This window comes from Apostichopus japonicus, chromosome 10 (assembly GCF_037975245.1).
Source record: "Apostichopus japonicus isolate 1M-3 chromosome 10, ASM3797524v1, whole genome shotgun sequence".
NCBI lineage: Eukaryota > Metazoa > Echinodermata > Holothuroidea > Aspidochirotida > Stichopodidae > Apostichopus > Apostichopus japonicus.
Genome location: NC_092570.1, coordinates 16,564,373 through 16,582,538, shown reverse-complemented (window position 1 = coordinate 16,582,538; position 18,166 = coordinate 16,564,373). Strand labels below are relative to the sequence as shown.

The 18,166-nt window shown below is 37.9% G+C and overlaps 1 protein-coding gene across 3 annotated transcripts in view; it reads left to right on the top strand.

Annotated features, from left to right (window-relative positions):
* Nucleotides 1–15,167, top strand: part of LOC139974652 (serine/threonine-protein phosphatase 2A regulatory subunit B'' subunit beta-like) — a 31,186-nt gene extending 16,019 nt beyond the window's left edge. For all 3 annotated transcript variants that reach the window (XM_071981883.1, XM_071981882.1, XM_071981881.1), the window contains exons 4-14: nt 1,182–1,285; nt 2,809–2,911; nt 5,564–5,638; nt 6,405–6,491; nt 7,445–7,601; nt 8,573–8,624; nt 9,017–9,103; nt 9,664–9,808; nt 10,744–10,893; nt 11,482–11,618; nt 12,703–15,167. In XM_071981883.1, the coding sequence (XP_071837984.1) occupies nt 1,182–1,285; nt 2,809–2,911; nt 5,564–5,638; nt 6,405–6,491; nt 7,445–7,601; nt 8,573–8,624; nt 9,017–9,103; nt 9,664–9,808; nt 10,744–10,893; nt 11,482–11,618; nt 12,703–12,832 (1,227 nt within the window). In that variant the 3' untranslated portion in view covers nt 12,833–15,167. The remainder of the gene's footprint in view (nt 1–1,181; nt 1,286–2,808; nt 2,912–5,563; nt 5,639–6,404; nt 6,492–7,444; nt 7,602–8,572; nt 8,625–9,016; nt 9,104–9,663; nt 9,809–10,743; nt 10,894–11,481; nt 11,619–12,702) is intronic.
* The last annotated feature ends 2,999 nt before the right edge of the window (nt 15,168–18,166 follow it).

Genomic DNA, 18,166 nt, shown 5'->3' with positions numbered 1-18,166 from the left:
TAAAAGCAGAGATGTCAGTGCAGGTGGCATTTTCATACCAATTTCAATTCTCGAGAAATGCCCCTTTCCTCAGCCGAGTTGTACTCATTTCTTGCATTTTTATTGGACTATGACATGACATATGCAAGACTTAAATTCAGCCTTATTAGTCATGTTATTAGCTGTAGATTTTACTGTAGAAATGCAGCAAGATCTCACACGTCATGTTGATCTGATAATTTCTTTTTTGTAGGGGGAGGAGTGGGAGGTCAAAAGATTTTATGTTCTTTTTGTTTTATTTTTTAAGTATTTAAAACAAAAGTTGCTGTTGATAATACTGTATTTTTCAAGCTTGAAGTGCCAGGCAGAAGTCTGCTTTTTAGGTCTTTATTTGTTACATTTTATTTGACTTGTTTTGAAAGTCTCCTGGGGTCCTTCAGCATGGACCTAATTGTTAATTAATGCAATTTCTTTCTTAAAAAGATTTTGAAAAAAACTCATTACAGGTACCTTTACATAACAGATCACAAGCAGTTGACAAGATCCATCAAAGTTAATTTGCCCTTTGGAAACATAATGATGTCATTGTTTGTGTGCCAAATCAGTTGTGGTCCTGTCCAGCCACTTCTCATTGTGTTGTCATATACATAAAAATATTATATATAAAACAAAAGAATAATAGTAATTCTTATTATTTTAATTCAGCTTAAATAAGCTAGACTTATAGGACAGCCAATTTATTATTTTTGTTATGATTGATATCAGATAAAAAAAACTATTAATAGATTTTATATATCTACAATCATGTCCTGAGAAGGCGATCTTTACAACTTGCAGGAAGCTTAACTGTGTATTAAAAATGAATCAATTTTGCATACCTTCCAAAGATTTAATATATGAAATATTATACACCTACAGTAGAGTAATTCTCTATAGACTGTCTTTGCATCATAACAATGTACTTGTTACAGTGCTGACGAACTTTGAAATGGGGCTTTCATCAGCTTTAGATCAAAGTAATTTTGAATTGACGATGACAACTGGTAATTAAGGTTTCCATCTCTCTGTGTTTATGTATCAAAGGGACAGAATTATTATTCCCTGGTAGCTGCAACGCTCAAGCCCAGTGATGATTACATTAATCCCCAAAGGTCTCTTGTGAGATGCACACTGTGAAATTGTATTGTTGTTCTTATCGGCAGGCGTGTAAATGCCCAAGGTACTGGGCCCTGCCGTTGTTTATAGGAGCCGGAGGCGAAGAGCAGGGATTCATCCTCCAGCATGCATTTATGAATTATTGGAAAAGGTACAAATTAAAATCTCTCACGACTGTTACATGCATTCTCCTGTTCTTTTGCTGACTAGTTGAACATTGGAATATAGATCTACTATATGGAGAGATTAGAAATTTATTCTCTATCACGGTACAGTACCAATATCATGTCTTAGCTATAGTGTACAGTAACTAGTACAGGTGCCGGTGTATAAATAGAGCCGTTTGTCGTTAATTTGTGTTTAGTTGCTCAATATTTCTCAACTCTATGCAAGTGTTACTGTACACTCAACATAAGCAAAGGAAATAGAGCATTTCAGCATTGCGAGTTTGGCGTTTTAAATGCCAAATATGACAAAATGGTGATATTTCAATGCTGGTCAACAATTTCCTCTTAAATGAACTTCATGTAAAGATTTAGTAGTTATAGTTGAAAATATTCCATCAAGTAGACACTTTTGCACTGTAGTACTTGTATATTAATTGCTACAGTAATAACATTTTCAGTTCAGAAATTTCAATTTCCTTTATGACTTGAAGTGAAACTGAAATTTTGGCCTTCAAAAGTAGTAAAAGTATAAAAAAAAAAAGATTAAAAAAAAGCTGTTTTAAATTCATCATGATACACACAGTATATATTGTAGCTATTGTTTATCACAGGAGTGTTTCTAACCTACAGTACATTCAAATGGAAATTTTTACAATATCTTAGAACTGAATATTCATGAAGCACAGCAAAGCTGGTTTTCTTGATTCTGCAATATTAGGTAGCAAAATTTTACAGTAATATTCTGAAAAAAACGTATGATAAAAATGGAGAGTTTATGTTGTGAGTAATGTTTGTTTGAATTTTTCTGTATTGTAGGGTACAATTGTAGCAACCTTTTATCAAGGAGGAAAGAAAATGGCTGTTCATTAAACGGAACTGTCACTTTGATGGAAGTTTGTTAATTTGTCAATGAGACTTTATATCCTGTGGACTAGTTGATTATGTGAAAGGGGAATAAAAAGTCAAGGTTACACTCTATGTAGTTCTGTTCTCTAACTTACATGTCTTTACAGCAATTTAGCACATGTTCTGTTCTGTTCGTACCCTTCGGTACGTCTGTGTTGAGCTAAAAGTGTCTTTTAATTACACAATTTGATTGCCCCATTGACTTACACGCTAAAATTGTCACATTCCATGTGCCCAGAGCAGACCTGTACTGTGTTTATAGAAGTTTCAACTGACAGATGTATGCGGTATTCAACGTACGATACAGTAGCTTATTGCTCTGATCATCATGATGGCATTTGCAAAATTTAACTACTCATGACGGTTAAGATTATGAGTTAGAAGCCAGTAAAGTTTATTATAGTGCAGTACTTTCACAACTAATGTGTCAATTAACTGCCCATTATGTGACACTAACAATAAACTCATTTGGTTTAATTTAGAACTTAGTGAGGCTTACATGAACCATTAAAAGACCTTTCGAAAGTTGACATTACAAGTTTTCACAGCAGTTAAAATTCACTTACATGATGCATGTTTTTTACCTTTCGTTTCATTTCAGAATTATAAAAGACAATCACGACGAATCCTCCCGTTTCTTTCGGATTCTTGCAAAGCCCGAAAGTAGACATTTATCGGCAGAAGATTTTTACCCTTTTATACAGGTATGCGTTACAGTATTTGTGTAACATGAGAGAGAGAGATAATGGATGAAAGGGTTGAGAAAGATCGTAAATTCAGACCTACAGTTGATCTGTCTTTGCTGCTACAGAGCAAAGATAGGTCCTCAGTATTGTGCTACAGTAGAATATGCTAGAAAGTCAAATATTGGTCACTTGCATTAAAAACCTAAGCAAGTCATTTTCATGTCATCCTTGTGGCATTTAACCCCCCACTGAGATATGTAATTGAATATCATAATAATACCTTACTGTTGACAAAAAATACTTAGCAGGGTGGTCGCCACGACAAGAAATATTCTACTCTAAAAGATTTTCAACAGTTTTGATGTGCTGTAGTATGCAGGTAAAATAGAGGAGGGCCTGTCGATACTGTTGACATTTCAACAGTATCATTTTACCTTATCATTGTTGACAGTATCAGTAACAGTTACTACAGACAGTAACAGTATCATTGTTGACACTTGTTGACAAACCACTCAGAAATCTTTCCGGAGTAAACTTTAGCTGGGTTATAGGGTTGCGTTACCATTGTTGCAATGTAGTAGCTATATATAGAAAGTTTGAAACATTTGGTTGACATCGGGGGTGGGCAAGAATTGATCTTGCAAGTCCGGCGAATGTTGTATCTAATGAGTCTGCAAGCTAAGACACTTTTACGGATGAACTGTACAAACTCCTATGACAAAAATGGACTTTGACGTTGGGCATTGTCCATCTGTTAAGTTGATATATAACAAGTTGAACTTACAGTATATAGAGACAAACACCCAAAAGATTAAATGTATTTTTTTCCTATCGGTAATTCAGTGAATTCATTGGTTTAGTGGATTTATGGTTGGCTATCATGCTTACTGTAACCTTGACAATATAACGTACAGCGAGCCGCATAAATTGGGCTTTGAAAGCCTTCTGCTGGCCGCTCTTTGCCCCTCTGAGGGGTTTACATGGTCTCAAGGGAAAATGTTGACATGTGAACCTGCCAAACATTAAGTTTATGTAACATGTAAACTTGCACAGCAGGCCCTACAGTAGCTGCCATGTAGTCTAAATTACATGTTAGAGGCGAAGGAAGTGTTTTCATTGTCATCCCTATTAATAGGCCAATGATCAGCTTGTCCACCCATTTTTGGCAGGCAGTATTGCTACAGGGCAATTGTTATGCAGAATGAGTCATAGTGTAATAGCTATGCTCAATGATATAAATGGAGCCGTTTCATTTTGAGGATTGCCTTAGGGTTAAAAGGATGAACTCTATAAATTTATTGAATGTCAAGAGAGATAAGCTGAAGCAGCTGCAAAATCCGTACAGTCCTGCTCAGCTAGGATGAAGCAATATAAAAAAAGCTGTTAATCTCAACAGGATTACATGCTGCAATGCCTACAGTATTATGTGAAGCTGCAGAGCACAATATACTAATATGTCCAAAAGATGCAGCCAGGCTGCATCTTGCTGAAAAGTCCTGCTCAGCTAGGATGAATCAATATCACACAATAGGTAATATCTCATCAGACCTACAGCACTATAGACTAATATGTCCTTTAGATGCAGCCTGGCTGCATGATGCTGCAGAGTCCTGCTCAACTAGGATGAATCAATATCAAACAATAGGTATTATCTCATCAGACCCACAGGCTGCAATGCCTATTGTGTGAAGCTGTGGGGCACAATATACTAATAGGTCCTACAGATGCAGCCTAGCTGCATGATGCTGCAGAGTCCTGCTCAGCAAGAATGAATCAATATCAAACAATAGGTATTATCTCATCAGACCTACAAGCGGCAATGCCTATTATGTGAAGCTGTGGAGCACAATAGATTAATATGTCTTATAGATGCAGCCTGGCTGCATGATGCTGAAAAGTCCTGCTCAGCTACTGTAGGATGAATCAATATCAAAAAATAGGTATTATCTCATCATACCTACAGGCTGCAGTGCCTATTATGAGAAGCTGTGGAGCACAATTTAACTGATATGTCTTATAGATGCAGCCTGGCTGCATGATGCTATAGAGTCCTTCTCAGCTAGGATGAAGCAATATCAAACAATAGGTATAATCTCATCAGACCTACAGGCTGCAGTGCCTATTATGCGAAGCTGTGGAGCACAATAGATTAATATGTCCTATAGATGCAGCCTGGCTGCATGATGCTGAAAAGTCCTGCTCAGCTAGGATGAATCAATATCAAAAAATAGGTATTATCTCATCGACCTACAGGCTGTAGTGCCTATTATGCGAAGCTGTGGACCACAATAGATTAATATGTCCTATAGATGCAGCCTGGCTGCATGATGCTGAAAAGTCCTGCTCAGCTAGGATGAATGAATATCAAACAATAGGTATTATCTCATCAGACCTACAGCACAATAGATTAATATGTCCCATAGATCCTGCTGCAGAGTCCTGCTTTTTGATAGAATCGGTTCATCAGCAGTCCAAGAAAAAGACTTGGACGCACGTTTCCTGTTACGCTGTTTCATATTCCAGCATCCCGGATTTTCCATCAGTTGTCAGACGGCAGGAGGAAAGCTCTTTTAATGTTTAAATAAATCATTTCCTTTTCCGTCATCTCTCATCTGAGCTGTTTCTCAATCAGCTGGGTCACGGCTAAACCTTCTGTCTCTTCCGTTTCAGGATATCGTCAATAGCCATCCTGGCTTGACGTTTCTTCAAGACGCTCCTGAATTCCATTCGAGATATATACATACTGTGAGTATAATCTGCAATTTGTCATGCTGTTAATAGTCAATACATAACGAGTCATTAGATTTACTGGGCTTACTCCCTTACCTGTCCCCTCACAACCGATCACTCTGCCATCTTAAAAGTGATACATGTTTCCTATATGTATGATATGTAGCTGAGTAGAATTCCATTCGAGTTATATACATACCATGAGTATAGTATGCTGTTTGTCATGCTTTTAATAGCAAATACATAACGAGTCATTAGATTTACTCCCTTACCTGTCCCCTCACAACTCGATCACTCAGCCATCTTTCGAGTGATACATGTTTCCTGTATGTATGATATGTAGCTGGGAGGGAGGGAGGGGTGAGTGGGGCTTGGGTGGGCAAGGGAATTTCCAGAGCCAACACTTGATTTCAAAAAGAGTTTTTGGGCTGGACCTCGAGTTCTTTTCAGAAGATGGTTAAAATTAGTAATAGAAGGGAATATATTATATGCTATTAACATAATTGTTAGGAAGGGGTGTACAATAGGCACCCAGGAGGCCAAATTTGTCCCCCAAAAGATATCAGTCTAGTCCATGATGCTGTCCCACAACCTTGCACCAATCAGTTATACAGGACTTAGGCTGAAGCCTTACCCGTTCCCTTCCCAAAAACATCCCTCTTCCCCCAAGAAAACTGTGGCTCTGTGGCCCCTGTTATAAATTGTACAGTATTGTTCCTCTATTGATGACACAGTATTTTTTCTACAACAGCTTTGACCTGTTTCTTTATTGTCTTCTCAGGTAATAGCTAGGATATTTTATTGTGTAAATAGGTCTTGGTCAGGTAAAATGACCTTACCAGAACTGAAGAAAAGTAATCTACCTGCTGTAAGTATTATAGTTTTACTCAAATGTCATATTATGTATCTTGTTTGTGCATATATGTATGTTTGTGTGTATGTGTGTGTATGTATGTATCTTGTTTGTGACAGGCCAAACCACATTCCTGCTTGTTTCCATTTTTTTATTTTTTATTAGTTTTTTTTTATTGTTCCATAACAGTATTATTAAATACAAATATTGTGTTAATATATTTTGATACAGAGAATGCTCTACTACACATTTGCTGGGCTTTCTATTGGTTCATGGACTGCTTTCTATAAGCACTTAATAAGCCAAATCAGGTACATTAGGGTTTGAATTGTAATGAATGGTCTAGCTATTGATTGAACCCTGCTGTATCTCAGTGTGACTTCACTGGGTAGAGCATTATGACTTCCAGAATTTAAAATGTGTTTCGAGACATAAAATGGGAAAAACAAAAATTGTAGAATGACGTTTACTTTTTAAGTACTGACTTGTACTGAAGGTGATTGTACTGTGGAAGAAATGTTGATACAATATTCAAGAAAGCAGAATGTACTATAAAATATGTTCTAATAATATATAACATTGTGTGGTAATGCATGAGCGAGGTCAAGAATTTTACAGACATTAGAATACAGATTTTTCCCGCCTATGCCCTTGGGTTATTGAGACTACGATATCTTTGAAACGTAGGAAGCCTTTTCTTAGCTCCATGGAGGAGATGTTCCTCGCTAGCATTTTCTTTCATACAATCCGTTGAGGAAGGTTCGGTTTCCTACCCCCCCCCCCAATTCTCCTCTTCTCATTAAACAATTATGTTGTCATTATTAATATTTGGATAAGGTAGAAAATATAAGATTGCAAAATACAAGCAGAAAACTTTAGACAAATGTTTACCTCATTTTAGCAATGATGATGATGAAAAATCACAGAAATTTTTTTTCATCATTATCATGTTTTTGTTATATTTTCAGGTCATAGCTCTGTTAGAGGAAGAAGAAGATATAAATCAGATTACGGAATATTTCTCGTACGAACATTTCTACGTAATTTACTGTAAATTCTGGGAGATTGACACGGATCACGACTTACTTATTTCTAAGGAAGATTTAGGAAGGCATCAAGATCACGGTAATAGTTAATTGATTTCTTTCATTGTATGTATCTCTTTCTACACAAAACGTATACACCACCGGCTCGAATTATTGGACGAGGAGTTGCAGTCTCTGCCCGTCTTGCGGCCATGCTCTTCAGAGGTTTCGTTTTACCTACGGCTTACAACTTCCACGCCCATTTGATCAAGTTGCCTTAGGTGCCCTCATAGTAATGATTTTCCTTCATTTATCAAACTAACACCAAGGCTCAAAATTTTCTGCAACTCCAGCGATATTTGCACAAGAGAACAGCTAATTAAGCAGTCTCTGGACTTTTATACATACGATCGCATAAATTTTTCAAATTTTCTGTCATTTCTGCACTTGCTTTTTCTCGCCGTTTGAGAAAATGCCTAAATGGTGCCGTTTTGCAACCGTTGCAAATTGTCTCGGTGCACTTTTGAAAACTGCTTTGGTTCCCTGCCATGTCCAATGGAAATGGCGGGTAATTTCTAACTCTCCCTAAAAAATAATTGACTTTCTCCCTCTTGATCCTTATTTTTGAGACCATGATACACAAGTGTGCAACACAGGCATCAAAGAAAACAACACAAACTCCCCCCCCACCCACCCACCCACCAAAAAAAAAAATTGATCTTACTAATAAGCATACATGCAGAAGTACAATAGTTCATAAATTTGTGTGGATTTGTACACGTCCTTGTACTCTGGGCACTTTGGAAATCAGTATAGATACTAGCATAAGATGTACTCATGCTTTAGAGCCGTGTACTAATAAACAAGGGTACTTCTTCCCGTAGTTGTACTCGGGCTGCCGTACCTGTACTACAAGTCAGTTTATTGTTAACTACCTTTGTGAACGAGGGAGGGCCCCTTGGGGAAGATAAAGCCTTGTCTTGATTTAACTAATTCCCAGACAATTAACTGACATTAAAATGAAATGACGGGGAAATTATTTTTATAATCTTTCTGCTTTCTTATTTGCAGCAATATCTCCCAAAATAATTGACAGAATATTTTCTCCTGGAACAGTACTAAGGTTTGTTTACTTTTAATGTTAATTTATTTTTGTCATTTTGCAGCTTGGTTTTTTTCATTTTTATACATATTGAATTATCACAAACAAGTCTATTTTTGATCTTAAGTTTTAGGGAGGTGTCGTCTGGGGTGGGGTTGGGCAGAACGGGTAGGGTGGCCTGTAGCTCTGTGTCAGAGTAATACAGCTGAAAACAACAGACATGAATGACTATCCTTATATTTTTACAAAATCTATGCTATCCTGCTGGACTCCAGTCAATAGTCTGTGAAACAGCATGTAGTTAAACATTGATAAATAAAAGTTAAAGTCATTAAATTTTATCCTTCAAGAGTTTCAACCAAAAGGCTGTTAACCAAAGATTAATTTTGATTTTCCTTCATTTTACTCCGTAGTCCAAGGTCGGTAACGGAGGGTCTAATGAGTTACACAGAGTTTGTATTTTTTATGTTATCGGAAGAGGACAAGAAAACTCCAATGAGGTGAGGTTTCAGAGAATATGTAAACCAATACCTTTATATTTGCTGTGACAATTATCTTTGAGAGCAATGTGGTCAAACGGTTAAGGCAGTGGACTTGTGACTTAAGGTGTGCAGGTTCGAGTCCTGGCCAGATCATTGCGTTGTGTCCCCGGGCAAGACACTTTATCTCCATTGACCCTCTTCACCCAGGTGTATGACCCTATGGGAAGTCCCCCAGGGGACACGTGGACGTGGTGCACTGTGGTGTCCCAGGAGATATTGATTGATTTGTGCACACTTTGGTGTAGGTTGGTGTGACAGGTTACCAATGACCAGGGGTTAAGTGTTGTAAAGTCGTGTGAGGGGGCCTTGGCCTCAAACAAGACTGTAAACCTTCAACTTCAATGTTTTAACTTTACCCTTGAAAAGTCTTATTTGGCAAACTGGCAAACCCTGTTCAAACTGTTGAAAAAAGTCAATTTTCAATAGTTTTAAATATTTAGGAGACACTTTGATGATTTCCCGACCTAACAAACGCCTCTTTTGATTTTTATTTATTCATTTTTATTTTATCTCTTCAGCATAGAGTATTGGTTTCGTATAATGGACATCGATGGGGACGGCTACATCTCGATGTACGAACTGGAATATTTCTACGAAGAACAGCTGATACGGATGGAGAACATGGGCATTGAAACACTACCGTTTGAAGATTGTTTATGTCAGGTAGGTACTTCTCTTTCGTGAAAATATTCAAAGTGGGATTGTAGACTAGTTTTTGGACTGGTCCGTAAAATCAGGACCACAATGTTGGCATCTTGGTGACATTTGTTGTTGTTGCATTCAGTGTGTATCTATGACGACAGACTTTTCAGTTCAAGTTTACTTTAGGTACAAGTTGTGATATCGGTGACTGTTATTGGCCAGCAAATCAGCATTTTAGGAATTGAATGCAAAATTTCAACAGGATACTTAGATCGTATAGTTTATCTTTCCTTTATGATTGCAAGTGTGGCATTTATTGTAGTGATTTGATGAAATTTTTTGATGAGATCAGCACAAATTAATTTGAATTTATATTGAACTCAATTACTTTCATCAAGTGATTAGACTTATCTCCAGCCAATTTAACCATTTTGGCAATAGTAAATTACTTGGTAGGATTCCTTTCAGTATCTATATAGCCAGGAGGGGAGGTGAGGGGGGAGGTGATAGGTGTGAACCCTTGACGGGGAGGGGTTGGGTGTGAACCCTTGGCAGTATAAGGAATGCAATCTCCAAAGCAGTTGGGAGTTGAGGTTTGTAAATTTTTGATAGTTTATTTCTAAAAAGAATTCCTTTTCCATAGCTTGACTAGTTACCTCGTTTTTTCCAATTAAGGAAAGGGCTAATAAGTTCGGATTTTTTTTTCGTTTTCTCAATGTAATATTAAAGACAAATAAATATAGATAAGTGTCTGGGTGAATGACTTTCTTTGAAATTGACTGGCTTCAGTAATAAACTTGTAGCTTTCTGTTACTATGCTAAAAGATATCTAGTGTGCTGTCCTTAGTTTGAACACATGCCAAATATATGGCACGTTTGGCAAGCAAGTCCTAAAACCGTTACTGAAGAGGTTTCAAATCATTCTAATCTTGTTTTCGTTCCTCTTTCTACTTTAGATGCTGGACCTTGTGAAACCAAGCTGCCCGGACAAAATATCCCTATGTGACCTGAAGTCCTGTAAATTAGCGTACATCTTTTTCGATACTTTCATCAACATGGATAAATTCTTGGAGCATGAACAAAGAGACCCGTTTGCATCTACAAGGGTGAACACTTGCTAGTCTTTACGTTTATATCTAAGTAAGCTGGGAGTCTGGCAAAAGCATATTATGCAAAATTGAAACATGTTGCGAGAGGGGAAAAAAACGTTCATGAAGTGCAGCAAGTCTTGTTGGGTAAAGGTTTAATAGTTGATCCTTGTTGCAGAACTATTTATACATGTTTTTTGATTTGGGCAGTTTTATTTTCGTGCTGACTGAAAGCAGAAGCCAGTCGGTACTTTAGTTCCAAATGCTACGAAAGATATATTTAATTCTATTCTCACTTACTTGTCTCATACATTCTTGCACTGCGCCGCCCCCCCCCTCCCCAGTGCCACTCAACGGCCTGGTCACTGCTCCCGTCCTTTCAAATCTACCATTCCAATTATACAACGATGGATACGTCTTTGTTTGAAACTTGATTACTTTGGTAAACAAGGGTACATTTCGTGGAAGTTGCATATATGTCAGTGGTAAAAATATCTAAATCATCCCCTTCCCGACTTAAGAGACTTGAGAGGTTATCTCAGTAAACTCTGTTTGATGACGTACTTGAGGGTTTGATGGGATTTGTTTTTTTTTTCATCTCGACAGGATCCAAATAGCGAGGAACCTGAGATGACAGACTGGGAGAAGTACGCTGCAGAGGAGTACGAAATATTGGTCGCAGAGGAGGGAGGCGGAGGCCAGGACGAGGATGGCGAGCTGGACGAGGAACAGTTGGAGGATGGGTACGTAGCGATCATTTCGCATCATGTCTGTGGACGAGAAGTACGCCGGGGTTCGAATTAAGAATCGAGAAGGTGTTAAAGCCTTAGGGAAAGTCCTAAATTGTCTTGGGTATTTGTTTTTTATCAAAAAGACACGGCACAATGGCAAATTTGCAGCTATGAAAAGGGCACAAAGACCATTTTCAAAACTTTGAAGGGGCACCAAGGCATCTTTTGAGAAAAGTGAGAATGTGTGTTTTTGTACCTTCTGTTACTGTTACTTGTCATATAGCCTGTGAAGAAGATCCTGCTAGGATCGAAATGTCAGGCCAACTTACTTTTACACAATAAAAAAGGAGAATGTGACAGAAAACAGGATCAAATCGGGTGATTGTTTGAGCAAGGATATGTGTAGATCCTTATATTTCCTGTAACTGCTCAATAGCTTTACATCTGGCACTGATATCCGTGTAGAGGTGCAGGAAATTTGTGAGCCAAGTTTCGTTTGGAGTATTGAAGTAAAAGTTGAACGTCGTAAATCTATTTTCATTTTTGGTTTTCACATAGTTAAGTCTGTATGGATGGGAGGGAAATCATGGGAGGGTTAAAGCAAAGTCGTTAATTACTGCTCGTTAATTAACCCTCTCTTTGGTCGGTTAGTTTTGGTTTGATCAATGGCAATTTGTTGTTGAGTAATGCTGGATAGGTGGAATTACCTCGTAAATGCAGATGAGCCGTTTGAAAGGTTAATGTTTGCAAACTAAGTATAGTATTGTACCTAAGTTTTTTACTTGCACAATTTTCAATCAAGGATTTAAAATTTATTTCATTTCTGACATATGCTCTAACAAAGTTCAAATATCATATGATCATAGATATATATGAATAACATTTATGATTTACAATGAGTGATTTAATGGCAAAATTTTCTAACTTTGCATCTTAAGCAACTTGTGGGAGGGTGTTAAGGATGCTGAGGAGGAGGGGGTAGGGGGGTGAGTGGTGGGAGACCAGGGGTTATAGCCACCATCAGTATTCAGCTACCCATGATTCAAAGTGCTGATGGCCATCAAAATGCCTTTTTCTTCTCCTCCCATGGTTGCAGAGATTATGAAGACGATTTTGAACCTGCCGAGGATATCATATCCGTGAGCCTTGATAAGAAGTCTGCCCTCACTCTAGAAGACCTCAGCCAGAGCCCACCATTCCCTGTGATGGGGAATGGTGACACTTAGTGACCAGAGTCTGAGTCAACAACCAGAGTCCATCATTCCCAGTGACCGGGGGACGGTGACTTTCAGTGACCGGAGTCGTAGGTCAGAGTTCAAGAGACTTGGTTTACAACCAGAGTCCACCATTCCCAGTGACTGGAGTCATGCTGACATTCAGTGACCGGAGTGGTAGGTCTGAGTTCAAGAGACTTGGTTTACAATCAGAGTCCACCATTACCAGTGACCGGGGGATGGTGACTTTCAGTGACCGGAGTGGTAGGTCTGAGTTCAAGAGTCTTGGTTTACAATCAGAGTCCACCATTCCCAGTGACCGGGGGATGGTGACATTCAGTGACCGGAGTCGTAGGTCTGAGTTCAAGAGTCTTGGTCAACTCTTCTTCCATGTTAAACCCTAAAGTGGCCTTGCCGAACGTTGCAAAAATCTTTTACTTCATGTCTTCACGAACACAATTACTTAATCCATCCTTGATGCTGTTTTAAAATCTAAAATCGCATTTCACTTTGACTTTAATTACTCTCACAAGACTAGGGGGTATTCTTATCTCTTGTTTAATATGTTCTTGTGGGACAAGAGGTAGTGATGATGGGTTTTGGGAGGGAGGGGGGGGGCAGTGAGGGTGAGGGTACTGGGAGGTTCCTTGTGAGGAAGTTGAGAAACCATTTTAACAAGTCTGGGATTCCTGTGAGGGACAAGTGTGTATTTTGTGTGTGCTAGGGTAAACTCTTCTAGGAGAAAGGAGGTAAGGGTTTATATTTTTTGGGAGGATGGGAGGGGGGGGGGTAGGCACACATAGGAGATTATGGATGTGGCCTCCTGGTTTCAAAGGGTCTCTTAAATGTAAATGACAGTTTACCATAAGGAAATGTATTCCATACAAAGTATATCTTAAAAAGTTTGCCATGATTTTTTTATGAATAAAATATTAATGAATTATTGATAGGTGTTAGTTCTGTCCTCAATTAAACAGAAAACGGTGAATTAATACATCACAAACCTTTATCGATTTTCCACAAATAGAAAATAACGTAATATTTATCAGCTTCAATTATCATCAAAAATGCAGAAAATTCACATCCGGTAGGCTTTTGTGGCCTCATCGTTTCATTTCACTTCTATGCAACACCTTGATCATTAACACAACTTTTTATTCTACTTTTTTCGTGATTAAAAACAAATTGTTATCACTAATGTATAATTCTTAATATTGTTTTAGCTCCTAAATTGCAGCCAGGGAGAGCTATGGTTTTGTAGAACTTCTTCGAAGCCCCCACGATGGAGCCTGCTTTATGTTGTGTTGTGCTGAGTGTGTGATATTGTGCAAGTGATATTATGATGTTATCCATGTTATGGGTTTCTGTAATCTCAGATCACACACTCATGCATAAGTTATTAAATTACACGGTAGAGCTTTGTTCTTGTCCATGATCAAAATTTGTTGTAGCTAAGCAACTGTTTTGTGTTAGCTTTAGTGGCAAATCTTGCATGGAAGTTTACATGTGACACGTTGTATGTAGCATGAGGTGTCCAGTTTATACAGTATTAAACCAATTGTGTTTTGTTCCATTGCCTCTAATGCCACCGCATTTATCCGATCGCGCATAGTACTTTTTTCTCTTTCGTTTTCCTTTTTTTTAAGACTTATTACAGTTTTCATTTGATAAATTGCAATCCTCTTTTTTTCATAACTGTTTGATCACTTCTGCAAAGCTGGGAAAAAGTAGCAAAATGAAGCCGGTCGGTTTTTAGCAAAACTTGATTTAATCACCCGAGTTTTGTTCAAACCAGAATAACATTAGTTTTAGTGTTTTTTTCTTACTTTACTGGGATGTTACTGAAAATTTGGGCATTTGTTCAATTCTGCCATCTTTACTTGCTATTCATGGTCAACTTGTTGTGCCAAAAATATTGATTTAGTCAGTAGTCATCCTAGATGAGTCTCTGTCTTCCCCTCCCCTCAAAAACCCCCTTCCCCCAACTCCCCTCTACTGACCGAATTCTTCCTGGTTTTGTCTCTAAATACAGCTTGGTGCATGATGGGGTCATGAATTTTGGGATTGGTCAATACCCCCCTGCTGGGGTGTAAATAAACTCAAGGCTTTCACATATTTTATGTACTTTGCTATATATCTAAGGCATTTATAAATAATAATCAATAATGATAATATGGTGTATTTATATTTACTTCAATTACACACTTTACTCACTGTAACATGTTATGTATTAATTTATCTGTATATTAGGGAATAATTCACTAGTAACAACAAATCTATATTTCAAAGTATGCAAAATTCAGGTATTGTTATAATTGTATCGTACTTTTTTCCTTTTTTTTTTTTTTTCCAAGACTTAAAATATAAATATATATATTTGTTTTGTTGTAAACTTAAGTGTACTGCTACTTAAGCAGGGGTTAACTTGTTAGAGGGTATAAATGTATATTGTATGCCATTGTATTAATGGTGCATAGATATCTGACTAGGATATTGGTGACAAGTTTTGGGATAGCACAGAATGTTTTGGGTAGAATTAAACTTGATCCAGTTGGCATGTTCAAAAGGGTTGGGGTTGGGGGAGAGGCGAGCAGGGGGACCTACATCGTCACTTTGGAAAAATGTTCAGTCTAGGAATTAGACCACTCCTCTGGTCCCAGGGTGTGGGACGGGGGGGGGGGGGTTACACGATTTTTTCATTCTCACACAAAAGTATTTATTAGCACAACATAGTATTTAGACCTAATGTCTGGTTTAAGTATTCCACAGAATGCACCATTTGATATCTAAGCCCTTCCATTTGGCTTCACAACTCCTACATCCCATATCCTCGCCTTTATAAAGTCCTGTATCCACCTCAGTTGGAGAAAATATCTAATTTTGCTCCCTCCCACTCCCCACGTTTGAATCCCATATACGCCACCTACTTGAGTCAGTGACCAGAAAAAGAAGGTCTTATGTGCTAGCAGATTAGATATATGTCCAGCCATTAGTAGATGATCCTGATTCAACCATGTCATTGATAGGATGTTTCAATGGTCATGAGCCACAGTATCAAAATAGAGTTTCCTAGTTCCGTTGTTAAGTGTACTAAAGCTATTCCTAAGGTTAGTGCTTGAGATCCTCCCCTAGTCTACACTGCTGTTTAATGGAGGTCAGTGCTTGAGATCGCCTCCTAGCCTACACTGTTGTTAAGTAGAGGTCAGTGCTTGAGATCGCCTCCTAGCCTACACTGTTGTTAAGTGGAGGTCAGTGCTTGAGATCGCCTCCTAGCCTACACTGTTGTTAAGTGGAGGTCAGTGCTTGAGATCGCCTCCTAGCCTACACTGTTGTTAAGTGGAGGTCAGTGCTTGAAATTGCCTCCTAGCCTACACTGTTGTTAAGTGGAGGTCAGTGCTTGAGATCGCCTCCTAGCCTACACTGTTGCTAAATGGAGGTTAGTGCTTGAGATCCTATCCCTTAACCTACACTGTTGTTAAATGTGCTCCCATGTGGATGTTGTGTATGACACTCCACAAAGTGTGCATGTGCTTATCGAAAAATATTGCTAGTCCAATTTTGTTGACAATTTTTACATTTGTTTATGCCTTTGTCCAAGTCACATTAAACTAGTTAGGCCGCAAGATGAGGTATGGCTCTGGAAAATCGAAAAGACAATATATGATATGTATATCTGTGTTTATGATGGTCACACAACAGCACTGGACTGTTCTGAATAGAAGGCAAAAAAATTGATAACGGTATCATGGACAGAAAAATCCGGAAAAAGTGGTGAAATTCAATGAAGTAATTCAAATGAAAAAAAAATTGATGAACTTTGCCTACCCCTTCCCACTGGTGATTTCATTTGTATTTATAGTAAATATTTGATAGAAAATTTCCATTCAAACACATGAATAAATTTACAATATTTTGTAAGGTGCTCTTGTAATTTCAATTCTGCTAAAATTGCCCTTTTTTAATGTGGAAATCTTTCATTCACAATATATTTCCAACATATTAGAATTTGTTTTGAGTTTTTGCCGCTTGAAATGCATGGGGTCATTGTGGTCGTCACATTCCCATCATTTGGATTTTATTCAGCTCTTTTTGTTTTTAAGATCTTAATAGTGCAATTTCTGCTTCAGACTGTTTGATTGATCAGTAAAAAGTGATTATAAGGGAGAGTAATTAGACCAAGCTGAAGCAGTGCTTGATAGTAACGACATTCTTGCAAGACTGCCTATGCTCAGCGTGTGTCGAGATGGATCCTTGTTAATGCAAATATTCTCGCAAATTATGAATACCCAGCAAATAGGTATTCAAAATAATCAAAACATGATTAGAGAGGTCGCTGTAGATTAATGAATTTTTGTGGCCATATTTAGCAACTTCTTTCCTGTCAAAGGTAACCCTTAAATGATTGATGGCTTGAAACAAACCATTTACACGTAGACTTGTTTTCCTTTTGGTCTTATTGTAGTGCCTGCTTCGTTAACTTACATTAAGAATAGTGACATTTGTTTTTTATCTTGTATACGTATCGGCCTAGACGCTGCTGCTGGCATTAAATAGGTGCAGAGATTGGATGGATGGATGGAATAAAATCTTTGGTATTTAATATCATAAAAAATGAAACAAAAATAAAAAAACAGCTGCAAGAATGTAAACACGTTTTGTTTCCTTTTTGTTGTTTTTTCTTGGGGGGGGGGGGGAGTATTGACAATGCAAACAAGTCTTCCAGACATACAATAACATTTATATTTCATCAATTGGGAAAGACTACTTCTGTTGAAGTCGTTTGAAAAGCAAATTTGGTTTCGTCTGCCTTTCTCCCAAAGACACTAATGTTTAGTCTTTAATAGTCACTGCATATAACAACAAACTGGTAGTATCCTTCGTGTATAACAATAATATTTTGAATACATCCCTGGATGAGCTTTACATAAAGGGGAATTCCTTTACTACTAGAGCTTAAACTGTCAGGTTTTTCGATTCAAACATTTTCTTGAGGTGATATTTGCTGGACAAGCTCAAATAGGAAAGGTCCAGTAATTATGAGTAAACTGTGCAAGTGAGCACACCCAGAGGAAAGAGTGGGCCCTGGGTGGGATTGAATTTGTGAGCAGGCTGTAAATTGTTGTACGGGTAGCAGGGTGAGTGGGGGGGAGGGGAGAATCAATATCCTTCAAACTAATATCTCACCCTTTTACAAACTGACACAGCTTCACTACATAAAAGATAAAACGTAGTCATAAAATAATATCGATAATTTGTAATCTCACTTGATCCCTCCAAAACTTTGGCCAAAATAGTCCGGTTTTACATTCAATCATCAGTAAGACAAATATTCCGATGACAAGTATA